Below are 14,909 nucleotides of genomic sequence, written 5' to 3'. Positions count from 1 at the left end.
ACAACCATTAGCGCGAAACACATACCTTGATATAATCGGAACGACTTACCACTTGTAGCTCAGCCTTAGGCTTAGTAATCCGGGTGCTATCACATTGCCGAATATTCACCTGTGCCATGCTCAGGGTGTCGGAGTACCAAAGCTGCCCAAGTACCAATGGCAGCTGAACCTACGCAGAAGCCGGCCGCCGGAGCTCCATGACGGAAGCAAAGAAAGCGACGATTGTGGCATAGCTTCCCGCTCGGCCACGGGAGTATCCTTCATCTCTGTGTCTTCGGAACGTCTCCCAGGTTTTTCAACCAGGTCCTTGTCATCCATTCTCACGGCTTCCTTTCGAAGGCCTTCGACAATCGCCTCATGATGCTTGAACTCCCGGCGATACCCACTAGTATCGATGAGCTCGCTTCCTTCTGGGACTGCCCATTGTCCTCGATGATAACTTGACCTCCTTCGGCCCATCCTACTCTTGGTCACGTCTCTAACAGGTCCATCTTTGCGGTTCAGTGGAATCACATGATGAGGGCGAGTAGGCTTGGGATCCCTATCGAGAGGAGTGATTATATTCGAAACTTCTGATCGCTTGAGACGAGTAGTGCGTAGGATGCCCATTCTAGGCTTTTTCGAAGCAGGCTCTCCGAGAAGATCCTCGGAAAGCCACGGCGCCGCCTTCCGAAGAACATCCACGTCAGCGTCGGTGCGAACGTAGACATTTTCGTTAAAAGAAACGCCTGCATCTTCGCGTCGGCGCTTTCGAGTCGGCAGCAGGTTTGTGCTATCGGACTTTCTCGTCTTACGAGTCTTACGAGTCTTACGAGTCTTGGGGGTTTCGTAAACTTTAGGAATCTTGGAGCTCTCGATATATTTCCGCTGGTCTTTCGTGAACGTTTCCCACTTGAAACTCTTTGTATGACGCTCGAGGGCTTTTCTTTTTTTCTCCTCCATTCCCGTATCTCGAATGTTCTCGGAATCAGGAAACCCCGGTTCAGATGCAATCTTCCAACATCGACCGAGTCTTTGGCTCATATAATTACAGTCATCTTCTATACGACCGAGGAATCCGTTGTCCACAGTATCGTAATAACAGTGTAGCGCAGCTGTAGCACTGTACTGCTTCCTCAGTCGTACGTGCTCGATGTAAACGTTGCTGTTATCCGGAAGCTGCTTCGCTTCCCAGACTGCCTCCATCTCGGAGAGAGCTTCTAGTTCAGTTATCAGGTGAACCAGCTGCCTCTTTCTGTGTCTGTAGCTAACATCTGTTCCAATTGCATCTGTATAGGCGGTTCGCTTCTTCTTCTTCTTCTCCTTGCCACTGGTCGGCATCCACTCATAGGCTTTGTAATGGTACTTGTTCTGCATCTTTTGCCATTCGACCAGACCGCCGACATCGTTGATCCGGTCTTGCATACCTTGAAGCCCGTTCATAGAAGCTTCCGCAAGGCACATTGGACATATGGTCTTGGCGTAGAAGTCTCCGTATGCGGGATGCATTGAGTGTCCACACACGGTTGAAAGTGGAGTGGTGAAAGCGGGGGTCAGCTTGGAGACGGTTTTAGGAATGGTGACGGCGACTTTCGTTTGAGGTGTCGGCGTGGTAGGGAACCCATACAGTGGTGAAGAGCTTCCCGGCGACGCTTCTACTTGACGATCATTGGACTGCTTTGATGGCGTAGACGGGTGTGTGAACGAATCTTGTGAAAGACTATCGTCCAACAGTGTTCGCGTTCTCTTGCTCGCCGGCGATTGTTGATCCGAGCTGTTACCCGCGATCTCGTCTTCAGGATGTACTTTGCGCTTGCCTAAAGACATTGTGCTTGCACATACACCAAGAGTCGGTAAAGGATTTGGGCTTCGAGACTTGAACGCAGACTCTTTATGGATGGTGGTTGTGTTATCAACGAGTGTTTCGTAACGATCCGACTCGGACGAATGCACGAGTTGCGCTGGGTCTCGAAGAGGGGTTGCGACGAACGAAACCGTTTTAGTGATTCGTTTGGAGACGAATTTGGTGGAGGGAAACTTGAGGTGGTTATTAGGGACTCTTTGATGGGTCGCGTTGTGCGGAGAGGATGGATCGTCTAGAATAACCGGCGTGTTGGAGCACTTGAGTAAAGCTTAGGTAGGGCTTTTTATTGAAGGCAACAAGTTAAATGCCCTGATAGAGCGAAGTAATGCTAGGGTTGCAGCTGTGGATGACGTCAAACTCTGTCCAGCTTACACTATTGTGCTGATCAACTAGTACTCTTATCCGGGGAGTGAAACTTATTGTACTTCCCTTTCACCTTTCAGGGTCTATAGAGACAGTGCAAGTTCTATGTAAGAAAACAGTAGAACTATAAAAAACCCGTAGGAGCTGAAATTGTATACAAATGCAAAAGGATGCAATCCATCTCTGTTCCAATTAGTTACTCCACTACCGTTACCGTATGAACAACTGTTTTCAGCTGCATCTGATAAGACTTCGTCATATCTGCAATTTGTCTTACGCCAGCCTCTTGAAATATGGGAATCTTGAGTGACTTGTCATCTGTTGCCAAAGAAGTTGGATTGCAATAATCATATCCACTGCACGTGTTAGAGACTACCTTCTATGAGATGAATACTGATGCCTGACGTAAAGCGACACCTATACCTCATATTGAGAGTTATAAATCATAGGTTCGCGACTAGAGTAGTCCATACTTCATTCTGTGTGCGTTTAACGACAGCTGGTGAGTGATAAATATGGCACGTTGAAACGATGTATGTGGATTTACGATTTCTTATTGGATGTGAAATAAGGGTCTCGATTCACTTTTGCTACATTTACCCATATCATACTTCGATCAGATCTATGGGTCAACGCACTCCCAGCTCTCAACGACATCCGGGTTGCCGCCCTGGTACTGATTGACTTTGGGGAACTTGCAGTGCGCACGCTCGAACTCAACGCCAAGAGCCTCCGTGTCGTTTACAAACTTTGTGCCGATCAGTGTCTCGGGTGCGTTTCCATTCTCTACCCAGTCGACCAGAGCCATCAGTACGTTGTGACTGGGCTCGTAGCCGTTGATCTCGCCAAGACCTTGACCGATGGCATGCGCGCCATCTCCTCCACCGCAGTGACCAGTTCCGCTGACATAGAAGAACCGGTAGAATTCGTCGAGCTCGTCGGAAGAAAGACCCATGGTAGAAGAAACGTGTTCGTAGTACCGAGGTGAGTTCTCAGATGAGATGATGAAGTCGGCACCACCGTGCCAGTGAATCACTTTAGTGCCACGGTCCTTCACTCCGCTCAGGTCACCCTTGAAGGTTTCAATTCCAAAGAGGTTCAGTCGTGCGGCATTGTCGTAGTCCTTTGAGCTGATTGTCGCTGGGTCCCAGGTAGGGTCGTTGTAGACAGCGTAGCGGAACCAATCCGTTGTGTATGGGAAGGGCTGTCCGTTCATGAGAACAGCGGCTGCGCCAAGCTCAGCACCGGGCTGCAGACGGGGATATACGAGGTCTCCGTTGTCGTTCAAGAGTGGCGAGTAGACGGCCTTCACGGTCTCGAGCTGCTCTGGTGTTAGGCAGGTAGTGGTGTTGCTGCCTTCAACACAAGCTAAGCCAGAAGGGTCGTACTTGCAATGCAAGGGAGCCTCGATGATGCCATCTTCATAGTTGTCAAGTTTGTCGCATTGCTTCAGGACGTCAGCGTGCACCACCGCCCACTTTGACATGGGGACGAAAGTGGAAGCATTTGCTGGGCCCGTGAGAGTGTAGAAATGTCCGCTCCATGAAGTGAGGTTGTTGAAAGAGAAGGCTGGTGCTCCCGCAACAATACCGTCAAAATCGTCTGGGAAGTCCTGAGCCATTTTGAATCCCTGTCTTCCTCCGGTGGAGCATCCAAGGTAGAAGGACTTGTCGTGCGGCTTGCCGTAGAAGTCTTCGGTGATCTGCTTTCCGACCACAACACCAGTGTGAAGGCTGTAGTTGTTTAGTTAAACGCGAACAGTATGGGGGAAGACTACTTACGCTCGGTATGCGAAATCTTCCACAACATCCGAGTTGTTGTAGAACGGTTTGCCGCTCGTGCCGTTGTGACCGTTGTTGGTTCCAACAGCCGCAAATCCCAGACCAGACGCGTAGGCCAAATCTTCGTATTTGATGCAGCCGTTCAGACCACCATTGCCACCAGAGAGGAATCGTCCTGTCCAGTTGGCCGGAAGCCATGCCTCCATGTTGAGGCCAGAACGCTCGGACGTCGAAACCCAAAGCGCGACGCGGCAAATGTCTGCTGTGATAGGCGGCGATGCTTCAGCGCATGTCTGGTCGTATAGAGGGAGTGTCAAGTTTGTGCCGGCGGCGACAAACTCGGCCGTGTGTACGAAAGCACCATCGACAGCGAGTTTAGAAGCAACATCGGCACATTTTGAGCTGAACTCAGCTGGTGTCGTGCCATTCGCGGGGTATGATTGAGGAGCGGCGAAGACGGAGGATGCACTAAGCAGTACACACTGCAGTGGTTGTTCGAGCTTCATCTTGACAATAAATTGATGAGCAAGCTTGGTTCCCAGCCTCCATCCAAGACTCTGGGAATGCTTCTTCTCTTTATTCTACCGAAAACTGGGTCTCCGTCATGGTACATCACTAGTGTTTCTCTCTTTGATTAGGGCAGACTAAACGAATAACAGAAGCTGGGGCATAATATGGGGTTGCTCTGTCGTGCAGCTGCAGGGACGTGCCGCCCGTGGATGCCGTAACGATGTTTGGCGACTTGAAAACCCATGGCAAGCATGCGAAAAGCTAGGGTAAGGTGACGAATTACCGAGGCAACGCAGCCAAATCCACGTGATCATACGTTTATTCGAGCGTTGTTTTGTTTTTTCGTTGCATTGCCGACGGTTAACAGTACCTTGCGTATGCGTAATTCCATAGTCTGGAAGCTGCCGAATGTGTTGCCGATCATGGTGCTGGAGCGGGGCTAACGGAGTCGCGACTGTACCTAGTCGTAGAAACATCCCGGGCTGCAGCTCCCTGAAATGCAGCGAACTTGACAATGTCGCCCTCGTTCTGCTGCAACAATAACAAGAGAACACATACAGACTATCACAAAGATAGCGCTTCGAATTCTCTACATTTTGGTTCATCAAAACAGCAAGAAAAAGCATATGTTCAAAGAGATGCAGGGTTGCAGAAAGAGAGACAGCTCAGGGCTCCGGGGGGTTTCTCATACGGGTGGTTAGCCCTCTTGGAGATCCGGTCCGATTTGGTGTCTTGCCCTGGGAGCGCGATCGTGACACCTGCATCATTGAGAGTTGGGAGGCAAACAATACCGCTACGCTGCGCCATGCGGAACAGTGGCGCCGATGTGCGGAGTTTTGCCGCTAAATCAGTAATGATCTCCGTGTGAAGGGTGGACCTAAACAGCCTCTTGAAAACAAGTGGGCGTTGCACCCAAATTGCGATGGTCGGGAGGGATGCTGGACGCGCGGACATCAAGCGACTTGTGGTAGGTGAAACAGGAACAGTATTTATTCGCAAGGTTTTCATCCCCTGAGAGATAAGAGCTATAATGCAACCCAATTCCAAAGCAATAACAGCACCTGTAGGATTCACCCTCCGCGGATAGACGATTGCATTTCTACAATCTCGACGACACAGCGGATCCCTTGATCATGTCAGCCGTTCTCCACGCATTGGACACGACTCTGAGTGCTATTTCAACCTCATACCTTCCAAGCCTTGCTAACAAACTCCTCGACATCTTCCAAGAGTTCTTTGGGTTTCTCCAAAGCAGCAAAATGTCCACCGCGTTCGTGCTGCTTGTAAAACACCAGATTAACTTCCTTCTCAATGATACTCTTGATACCTGGAGCTAGCTCATAGGGAAAGAAAGAGAAACCGACAGGTTTGTTGTTTTGCTTGAAGTCCTTTGCTCCTGCACCGAAGAGCTCACGGTAAGGGTAGATGGAACGAGCAAAGCTTTCCGTAAACCAGTAGAGAGAGATATCCGTGAGGATTGTATCAAGAGAAGGGTCCTCGTCCGTCCATTGCAGGAACTTCTCGCCAATCCTGATTGACCTTAGTCAGTGCATCGCTGTATGAAGAGAATGGACCCTACCATGCAAGAAGTGCGAGCGGGTTTGATGCTAGCACGTTACCAATGGTACTGGGTCTTGTTGAATGCTCCTGTGCGTACGCCGTTCCAGTTGCGCGCCATTTTATCGAACGATCCAGCGATTTCTTTTCCAAAGCATTCATGGAAGTGTTTTCGTTTGGTTGTGAGAGACCGGTCATCATGTTTACTGATGCACATCAGAACTGCGGAACCCACGGGTATGGCCTTGACTTACGGTGCATCCCAACACATGAATCGTACGACCTATTCATCTGTTGCGATGTGAAACTGCCCACATCTCCTCCTTGCGCAAGGTACTTGTCGAAGCCGAGGTTCAGCATCAGCTGATTCAAGACACGACTGGTGTCTTCCAGCTTCCACTCCTTCTCGGTCGACTGTACAGTACTGAGAGTGTAACCAGGCAGGGAAGGTACAATGAGATGATATGGTAGGTCCTTGGTGGAGTACTTCTCTTTGACCAGCGTCAGCATCGGTAGAAACTCGATGAAGCTTCCTGGCCATCCATGCATGAAAATGATGGGGATTGCGTCCTTCTTCTCAGAGAAGACAGCGACAAAATGTAGATCGACATCCTCGATCTGCATTTTATAGTTTGGAAACGAGTTGATATGTTTCTCTTGTGCACGCCAATCATACTTGTTCAGCCAGTAGTCCTTTGCATCAGAGAGCCACTTGCGGGATACGCCAAAGCGGCGGTCTTCTTGCCGTCCTTCATAAGTTTCAGGGGCGAGCTTTGAGAGCTGAAGAAGCTGGCGCCAGTCTGAGATGTCTTGGTCAGAGACGTTGAGGGTAAAGGGCTTTGCGGAGTCTGGTGGTGAGTAGGACATGCTTGTAATAGAAGAACAGGTTCAGACTGATGTTTTGGTAGTTGGATGAATAGGTCAGAGCGGGAATCAGTTGATCCTTTTATGTTCGTACGAAGACATGCATGTAACCGAAACTCGCTGGGCCTATGTCAGTGGTCAGGCAAGGTGGGGTACATACATGTACTATTATGTAGTAATCCGGGTCGCACAATTCCGACCATCCGGGTGGAATATCTTTCCGGTCAGACGTAATTCGCCGGGTGTTAGTAGTCCAATGTTTATTGTAAGTTCAGGTCTTATCTGACGCGCAGGACTGTGTCAAAGAACTCAAACTTGGACTTTATGCTTTCTGAGCTAGTAATATTTCAATTCAGACCTCGGCATGTACGTTTTGCCAGCAAAAAACAAGTTTGGGCTACAATCTCTGAGATGGGTAAAGTTGAGAGATCAGTTGGCACTGTACTTGTACTTTTTATGCGTGTGAAAAGCGTAGCGACGCAGATGGTACAGAATCCGACGTCTATGGGCAATGCGACGCGAGTGAAGCGCGTCGATACTGAAGGCGTCATCATGGTGGGGCGGATCGCCCCGCGATTTGGCATCTGCTAGTTCTGGAACTTTTTACTCACGACTCACACCTTGACACATGTACTGTGATTCAAACTTCTCTCCGAAGTCCCAATCGCACCAAACTAGACAAAATGGCACCGAATCTGGTCGCTGCAATTGACCTAGCCACTTACACGAAACCGACCCAAGGCCTTGATGTTCAAGCATTGTCCTTTATCGGCAATGTATTCGTACGAGTCACCGACGAGACCATCGACCAGGCCCTCGCCCACCTGAAGCAATCTGTAGGCCGATTTGCCAACTACCTAGACGTTGCTTCCATCACATCCATTGACGACATCGTCTCCCTCCTCGACGCCGGCGCCGCCAAGGTCTTCGTTACTCGCCAGCAATTGGACGAGCTCAAGAACTTGAAGATCGACCAGGACAGGATAGTCCTGTGCTTGCCAGGAAACACAAAGGAAGAGATCATCGAAGCCATCTCAGGTACACAGGTGGACATTTACGCCCACCAGGTCGACGACGTTGGCTACTTGGAAGCATGGCTGAAAGATTACGGAGCAGACCGACCGAATGTCTTCGTCTCATTCAAGAACCCAGACATTGAGAGCGCCCTACGCCTCTCAAAACTCAACGCGATACCCATCATCTCTGCCGAAAACCTCACAGTCGACCCCTCGAAGCAGACGAGTGCACTGAGCGTCGCGAAGCTCTTCATGGCCAACGCAACGAGCGACCGATCCGACGGCCTTTTCACAACTCTCGTCACCGATGAGCGAGGAATTGCTCTCGGACTTGTATACAGCAGCGAAGAGAGCGTCGCAGAAAGCCTGAGGACCGGTCGCGGTGTGTACCAGAGCCGAAAGCGAGGGCTATGGTACAAGGGCGAAAGCAGTGGGGATATCCAAGAGTTGGTATCATTAGCGCTGGACTGCGACAGCGACTGCTTGCAGTTTGTAGTGCGACAAAAGGGCAGAGGGTTCTGCCACCTTGCAACTCCCACCTGCTTCGGCGAGTATACCGGCTTGTCAAAACTCCAGAAGACACTCCAAAGCCGAAAAGCTTCAGCGCCCGAAGGCTCATATACTGCACGCCTCTTCAATGACTCACAACTCTTGAGAGCCAAGATACTGGAAGAAGCCACTGAGCTCTGCGACGCAAACACTAAAGAAGAAGTCGCGTTCGAGGCTGCCGATCTTTTCTACTTTGCGCTGACAAAGTGCGTTGCATCTGGTGTAACATTGGAGGATGTTGAGCGCAACCTTGACGCTAAGAGCATCAAGGTCAAGAGGCGACAGGGTGATGCGAAGCCAGCTTTTGCCGCGCAAGCAGCAGCAGCGACGAACGGTGCAACGAACGGTACAACGAACGGACCGACTAAAGAAGAGGTCAAGGAAGCTGCTTCAGTACCCAAGAGCAAGGATGATCCCGCCGGTATGAAGGATGGTCGCATTGCCATGAAGCGCTACGTGACCGCAAACGAGACGTCCGAGACTGTCAACGCTGCGCTACAACGACCATCTCAACGCTCGACCCAAAAGATTTTAGATATATGTCTGCCGATCATCGAGGCAGTCAAGACTCGAGGAGATGCCGCATTGCTAGAGTACACGCACAAGTTCGAAAAAGCTACATCACTGACATCGCCTGTACTGAGAGCACCATTCCCTCCAGAACTTATGCAAATATCGCCTGAGACAGCCAAAGCTATCGACGTATCTTTTGAAAACATTAGAAAATTCCACGCTGCGCAGAAAGAGGACAAGCCGTTAAGAGTAGAGACTATGCCTGGCATCGTATGCTCACGATTTGCTCGACCAATCGAAAGGGTCGGTCTGTATGTGCCTGGAGGAACCGCTGTGCTTCCGTCTACCGCGCTCATGCTTGGTGTGCCTGCCATGGTTGCTGGCTGCAAGAAGATCGTTCTCGCAACACCACCGCGGGCCAACGGTCAAGTAACTCCGGAGGTTGTCTACTGTGCCCACAAGGTCGGTGCAGAGTCTATTGTCCTTGCTGGTGGCGCACAAGCTGTCGCAGCAATGGCCTACGGTACTGAAAGCGTTACCAAAGTCGACAAGATCCTCGGCCCCGGAAATCAGTTTGTCACGGCAGCGAAGATGCATGTTTCCAACGACACGAACGCTGGTGTAAGCATCGATATGCCTGCGGGACCGAGCGAGGTACTCGTCATCGCGGATGCAAATGCCAACCCTGCCTTTGTCGCATCTGACCTTCTCAGTCAAGCTGAGCATGGTGTTGATTCTCAGGTCATTTTGATTGCAGTCGGGATGAACGAGGCGCAGCTTGACGCAGTCGAAGACGAGCTCCATAAGCAAGCTACTGCTCTGCCACGAGTAGATATTGTTCGTGGAGCAATCGAACACTCTTTCACACTTGCGGTGAACACGATGGAGGAGGCTATGCAGCTAAGCAACCAGTATGCGCCTGAGCATCTTATCTTGCAAGTCGACGAAGCAGAAAAGGTAGCCGAAATGGTGGAGAACGCTGGAAGTGTCTTCATCGGTGAATGGACCCCTGAAAGTGTTGGCGATTACTCTGCTGGTGTTAACCACTCTCTACGTAAGTTACATTGTGAACACTTCTTCAAGGAGCCCTGCTAACATTGACCAGCAACATATGGATATGCCAAGCAATATTCGGGCGTCAATCTGGCGTCTTATGTTAAGCACATTACTAGCTCCCATCTTACTAGGCAAGGACTTGAAAATGTTGGACCTGCTGTGATGGAACTTGCGCGCGTTGAAGAATTGGAGGCTCATCGAAGGGCTGTCAGTCTACGATTGGGCGTAGCGTAAATGTCATCGAAACGCAACCTGATACCCTTTCATCATCACAAAGTTCTAGCATAGACCCATGCAGTTAGGTATGATTCAATAAAATGATCAATTGGAAGATGGAGTTTACCATCTTAGCAAAGTAGATATATATACGGTAGAATTTCATCCCATCTCCTACAAGAAACAAACACCTCTTTCAAGCACCAAATTGTCTGTCTTAAGCTGATAGATCTAATCGGATGCCCTCGTTCCCACCCTGTGCATTTAAGCAAGAGCGGAGCAGAGACCGTTGTAAGACTCCTTGGCCTGGAAGCTGCCGTCGAAAAGCAGAGGAGTGGCAGCAGCGCCGATCCAAGAGTCAGTGTCGCTAACACCCCAGACGGTAACACCAACACAGTTCTCAACATCCAAGCAAGCAGTGACAGCAGTCTTGTAGTCAGCGGCAGCACCACCCTTGATGTCAAGCTCAGTCATGGCGCACTCGGAAGCAGACTCGCAGAGAAGCTTGAGAGCAGCGGGGTAGTCGGAGATGGGCCAGCTGCCGGACAAGTGGGACTGGGAACCAATACCGTCAATGGGAACACCGGCGGCAACCCACTTCTTGACATTGCTAGCCATGGCCTTGGTCTTAGCGTAGCTGGGGCTGTCGAGGTTGTAGTCGTTGATGTAGAGCTTGGCCTCTGGGTCGGCGGCCTTGGCAGTAGCGAAAGCGGTAGCGACAAAGTTCTCACCGAGAACGTTGTAGAAGACGGAAGAGCGGAAAGAACCGTCTTCGTTGAAGATCTCGTTGACTACGTCCCAAGCATAGACCTTGCCGGCGTAGGTGCTCATGAGCTTCTTGATGTGAGCAACCATGACTTCCTCGAGCTTAGTCTTGTCGGTGATGGAAGAGACCCAGGTGGGAAGCTGAGAGTGCCAGACGGTGGTGTGACCGCGGACGAGCTTCTTGTTCTCTGTGGCAAAGCTGACGAGCGCGTTGGCACCGTCGAGAGTGAACTTGCCCTCGGTACCCTCGGTGGCATCCCACTTCATGCTGTTCTCAGGAGTAACCTGGCCGAAGTTTGCGACGATGATCTCCTTGTTCTTTCCCTTGCCGAGTGCGCCCTGGTCGGTAGCAACACCGATGTACTTCTTGCCGTGCGACTTGAATGCAGCATCGAGCGAGCACTTGGCACCGTTGGCACCGGTTCCGGCAACATCAGGAGTAGAGCCGTTGGCACCGCCGGTGGCAGCAGGCTGAGCAACCGCAACAGGGGCGGCGACGGGCTCGCTAGCGTTCATCGACGGTACAGGGGCGGCAGAAGGAACGACGGGTGCCGGCGCGACGCCAGTAGCAGCAGGAGGAGCCGGGGCGTTTCCACCACCGTTGATGCACTGGCTGTACCAGTCGTTGCTCTTGACGCAAGACCAGCCTTGAGCGCACTCGGTCTCGCCCTGGAAGCCGTTACCACCGCATTGTCCGTAGGGAGCGACGGCTCCAAGGACAGCTGAAGTCGAGGAGAGGGCAACGATGCCGAAGTAGATGGAGGATCCGCGGAAATGCATGGTTGCTACTTTTCGATTGGGACGGTTCGGTTCGGGTTCAAAAGTGTTCGGTCGATGGAGGTTTGGAAAAGAAGCAAGCTTCTATGTGGGATTTCAAGAAAAGAATGTCAGGAAGCACGCTTCCAGTAGAGTCTGAAGAGAAGAAAAGATAGAGAGAGTGTGTATGTAGGGAATGAAGATGACCGAATGGAGTGAAGAAACATGATGGCGGCGGATGCGAATTCATCTTATACTAGAACAGCCACTGCTGCAATGCGCCTGGAACGATTCTGCATGGTGGGTCAAATTTGGGCGGGTAGCCGGTTCCTTGAGAGAGCATTGTTTCATGAAACCATGAAACGCCATCCTGGAGATCATTACAAGGGCAAAGATACCTCGGAAACAGAACGACTTTAACCGTTCCGCTGGTCTGACGAACGACAAGTCGACGAACAGTGGGCTGATGCGGCGCAGAGCAAAGCAATGATGTTACCTGTGGATAAGGTGCCACAATGCGACGTGACAGTAGGTCCGACATCCAGGTTCGAAGCTTCATGCGGGATCCGTGCGACCGGGGTGCCAAGCGCTAAGCCTGTCAGAGGTAGATGTCAGCTAACCTTTTTAGGAACAAACACCATGCGAACAGACGATTGTATGAAAGCCACCGGTTATCAAATGCTTCATGTTCCTTCGCTCAACAAATGGCGCCACATCACCGACAGGTTAAAGTACTCAAGCATTTCAAGCATTTCAAAACATTCTTGTATTGACTAGGTCATGATCGTCAATTTATTTCATCTATCTGATCTCCCACCATCATCCACATGGTCATATCATGACTTGTAGACATGCATGACGTGTGGGTTGCAGTACGCAAGAAGACCGGTCCTGCCCCATTCGCCGCCGATTCCAGATTCCTTGTGTCCTCCAAATATCGCTTGTGGTGTCGGCTTCTCCCATGAGTTTACAAAGACTGAGCCGGCTTCGAGGCGACGCGCAACCTTCTGTGCCTGCTCGACGTCCTTGCCCCAGACACAAGCACCAAGACCGGTGTTTGTGTTGTTGGCGCGTGCAATGACTTCCTCAAGATCGGACCATGGCTGTGTGGGCACGATGGGACCGAATGGCTCTTCTTGGATGATGCGGGAGTCGTTTGGTGGGTTGTCGATGATGGTTGGCTTGATGAAGTAACCCTTTCCGCTGCCGACGTCGGGCTCACCAGCGGCGAACTTGTAGCCCTTGGCTTTGCTGTCGCTGAAGTATTCCTTCACGCGCTCGTACTGCATCTGATTCTGAACAGGTCCGAGCAGGTTGTCGCCGTCATCTGGACCTCCAATCTTGATGGACTTGGTGAAGTTGACCATCTCTTCAAGGAACTCCTTGTAGATGGAGTCGTGAATGTAAATTCGCTTGGTAGCGACGCATACTTGGCCGCTGTTCTGGAAGGCACCCATGACGATCTCGGGTGCTGTCTTCTTGATGTCGACATCAGGAAGAATGATGGAGGCATCGTTGCCACCCAGTTCGAGTGTGACGCGCTTGAGGGTCTTTGCAGATGTCTCCATAACCTTCTTTCCGGTAGCGATAGAGCCGGTAAAGCTGATCTTGGCAATGTCGGGGTGCTGGCACATCTGAACACCGAGCTCGTTGTTGCCGCCAACTACTTGGAGAACGCCTGGTGGCAGAATCTCCTGAGCTAGCTCGACAAACTTCAAAGCCGTGTAAGGTGTAAAGGGTGAGGGCTTGACAATGATGCAGTTTCCGGTCATGAGAGCTGGCGCGACCTTTCCGGTGCTCAAGACGAGAGGGAAATTCCACGGGCAGATGGCACCGCAAACACCGAGAGGCGTGTACTCTGTGTAGATTGTCTTCTCATCATCCTCAAACTTCTCAGATGGCACATCAAGTGTCAAGTGGTGACCGATGAATCCAGCAACGGCACCAACCTCGATGGCAGCGAATTTTCTCTGCTCGCATGTTAGCACAACGCTCGGAATATTCTAGTGATTGTTGCAACGTACCGGCTTGCCAGACTCTTTGCACAGTAGGTTGACGAAGTCATCGTTGTGTTGCTGGTATGATTCCACAATCTTGTTGAGCAGCTCCTTCCTCTTCTCAATCGGGGTATCTCTCCATGCGGGGAACGCCTTCTTCGCAGCCGCAACTGCGTCATTCAGGTCTTGCTCGCTCGCAATTGGTACGTCCCAGAGCTCCTGACCAGTCGCGGGATTGATACCATGGTGAATCTTGTCTGAGCTGCGCTGCTTGCCATCGACGATGTTATAGAACGTCTCGAAATCGAGGGTTGAGACTTTTCCCGGAGACATATTGGTGTTTAATGTAGTAGGCTATGGAGATATGATGATGTAGGTATTGGTTTGTCCGGTATGGGCACGACGGGTGAGGGTGCCTTTAAACAAGTCGAGTCGCCACATTCGTGCGACTACCTCGCTGCTTGCCTCATCCTCGGTAGTCAATACGCTTGCTGTATGGTGGCACATTCTTGGTGGGTTTGTAGCATCTGGCTTTTCTTGGCTGCGACCCTCGACCCCACTTGCAGCAGCAGAATCGCGGGGCTCGAGTAGCAGATTAGGCTTGCATCGTCCATTCCCCAGTAAAATCAATTGGCTGAGCTTTTGCGGATTTTAGGGTCGGGGCTTAGCGGGTGGAGGTGTTGCCCAGATGAGCCGGCGATTAGTCCATCACGAGGTCGTCATCATCCGAGGTAGGGTCTTCACGGTACGGGTGATATGCTAAACACCACTGCCGTCTGCCCAGCATCATGTGCATCGGGTGTGTGTACATGCCGCAACACCCCGCCGGAGCCATTTCGGGGTCTTCCGTCGAAAAGTGGATTACTCTCACTAACAGCGGGACCAGCATTTGACATGGCTGGAGCTGGGTTCCAACAGCGCGACTGCAAAAGTCTTGACTAGCGTTCGATGTATCGACTTTCAGACTAGTTTGCCCAGTTTGTGCCCAGTTTACGCCTTTCGCAACGGACGAACCTCTTCCCGAGTACCCTGTGGAATTTCCTTGTGGATCACTAAAAGGTTTCAGCATTATAGTCGAAGCCGGGGCTCCTCGTATCGACCTACCTGGGTATGATGATCACGT

At 51.1% G+C, this 14,909-nt stretch overlaps 6 protein-coding genes across 6 annotated transcripts; 1 reads left to right on the top strand and 5 right to left on the bottom strand.

Moving 5' to 3' along the window:
- Positions 1-120: 120 nt before the first annotated feature.
- Positions 121-1,806, bottom strand: CC77DRAFT_1007797 (hypothetical protein; the record flags this gene model as incomplete). The annotated part of the gene is made up of 1 exon (XM_018523498.1): positions 121-1,806. The coding sequence occupies one exon, from the start codon at positions 1,804-1,806 to the stop codon at positions 121-123; it is 1,686 nt and encodes a 561-aa protein (XP_018386858.1).
- A 957-nt stretch (positions 1,807-2,763) lies between these two features.
- On the bottom strand, positions 2,764-4,883 carry CC77DRAFT_1019371 (tannase and feruloyl esterase). The gene is made up of 2 exons (XM_018524820.1): positions 3,988-4,883; positions 2,764-3,939 (listed from the first exon to the last, which is right to left on the bottom strand). Exons 1-2 carry the CDS (start codon positions 4,491-4,493, stop codon positions 2,829-2,831), a joined length of 1,617 nt encoding a protein of 538 aa, XP_018386857.1. The 5' UTR covers positions 4,494-4,883; the 3' UTR covers positions 2,764-2,828.
- Positions 4,884-5,593: 710 nt separating this feature from the next.
- Positions 5,594-7,081, bottom strand: CC77DRAFT_801013 (epoxide hydrolase-like protein). Its single transcript, XM_018533242.1, has 3 exons — positions 6,309-7,081; positions 6,077-6,260; positions 5,594-6,027 (listed from the first exon to the last, which is right to left on the bottom strand). The coding sequence occupies exons 1-3, from the start codon at positions 6,919-6,921 to the stop codon at positions 5,682-5,684; spliced, it is 1,143 nt and encodes a 380-aa protein (XP_018386856.1). The 5' UTR covers positions 6,922-7,081; the 3' UTR covers positions 5,594-5,681.
- Positions 7,082-7,511: 430 nt separating this feature from the next.
- On the top strand, positions 7,512-10,582 carry CC77DRAFT_800888 (histidine biosynthesis trifunctional protein). The gene is made up of 3 exons (XM_018533241.1): positions 7,512-7,956; positions 8,035-10,050; positions 10,102-10,582. Exons 1-3 carry the CDS (start codon positions 7,602-7,604, stop codon positions 10,284-10,286), a joined length of 2,556 nt encoding a protein of 851 aa, XP_018386855.1. The 5' UTR covers positions 7,512-7,601; the 3' UTR covers positions 10,287-10,582.
- Positions 10,410-11,929, bottom strand: CC77DRAFT_800618 (endoxylanase). Its single transcript, XM_018533239.1, has one exon. The coding sequence runs from the start codon at positions 11,811-11,813 to the stop codon at positions 10,533-10,535; it is 1,281 nt and encodes a 426-aa protein (XP_018386854.1). The 5' UTR covers positions 11,814-11,929; the 3' UTR covers positions 10,410-10,532.
- A 664-nt stretch (positions 11,930-12,593) lies between these two features.
- Positions 12,594-14,302, bottom strand: CC77DRAFT_800630 (betaine aldehyde dehydrogenase 1). Its single transcript, XM_018533240.1, has 2 exons — positions 13,814-14,302; positions 12,594-13,759 (listed from the first exon to the last, which is right to left on the bottom strand). Exons 1-2 carry the CDS (start codon positions 14,117-14,119, stop codon positions 12,626-12,628), a joined length of 1,440 nt encoding a protein of 479 aa, XP_018386853.1. The 5' UTR covers positions 14,120-14,302; the 3' UTR covers positions 12,594-12,625.
- Positions 14,303-14,909: the final 607 nt, after the last annotated feature.

Source organism: Alternaria alternata (assembly GCF_001642055.1).
Source record: "Alternaria alternata strain SRC1lrK2f unplaced genomic scaffold CC77scaffold_8, whole genome shotgun sequence".
NCBI classification, from domain to species: domain Eukaryota; kingdom Fungi; phylum Ascomycota; class Dothideomycetes; order Pleosporales; family Pleosporaceae; genus Alternaria; species Alternaria alternata.
The sequence above is the reverse complement of the archived record's forward strand: the minus strand, read 5'-3'. Positions and strand labels throughout refer to the sequence as shown.

Excerpts from the sequence above, each read along its gene's own strand:
- CC77DRAFT_1019371 (XM_018524820.1), bottom strand. The coding sequence starts at position 4,493 with ATGAAGCTCGAACAACCACTGCAGTGTGTACTGCTTAGTGCATCCTCC. Across the intron at positions 3,940-3,987 it reads GAAGATTTCGCATACCGAGC|CCTTCACACTGGTGTTGTGG; the intron begins GTAAGTAGTCTT and ends AAACAACTACAG.
- CC77DRAFT_801013 (XM_018533242.1), bottom strand. The coding sequence starts at position 6,921 with ATGTCCTACTCACCACCAGACTCCGCAAAGCCCTTTACCCTCAACGTC. Across the intron at positions 6,261-6,308 it reads TTCATGTGTTGGGATGCACC|TAAACATGATGACCGGTCTC; the intron begins GTAAGTCAAGGC and ends GATGTGCATCAG. Across the intron at positions 6,028-6,076 it reads CCGCTCGCACTTCTTGCATG|GATTGGCGAGAAGTTCCTGC; the intron begins GTAGGGTCCATT and ends AAGGTCAATCAG.
- CC77DRAFT_800888 (XM_018533241.1), top strand. The coding sequence starts at position 7,602 with ATGGCACCGAATCTGGTCGCTGCAATTGACCTAGCCACTTACACGAAA. Across the intron at positions 7,957-8,034 it reads GATCATCGAAGCCATCTCAG|ACCGACCGAATGTCTTCGTC; the intron begins GTACACAGGTGG and ends ATTACGGAGCAG. Across the intron at positions 10,051-10,101 it reads TGGTGTTAACCACTCTCTAC|CAACATATGGATATGCCAAG; the intron begins GTAAGTTACATT and ends AACATTGACCAG.
- CC77DRAFT_800618 (XM_018533239.1), bottom strand. The coding sequence starts at position 11,813 with ATGCATTTCCGCGGATCCTCCATCTACTTCGGCATCGTTGCCCTCTCC.
- CC77DRAFT_800630 (XM_018533240.1), bottom strand. The coding sequence starts at position 14,119 with ATGTCTCCGGGAAAAGTCTCAACCCTCGATTTCGAGACGTTCTATAAC. Across the intron at positions 13,760-13,813 it reads GCAAAGAGTCTGGCAAGCCG|AGAAAATTCGCTGCCATCGA; the intron begins GTACGTTGCAAC and ends ACATGCGAGCAG.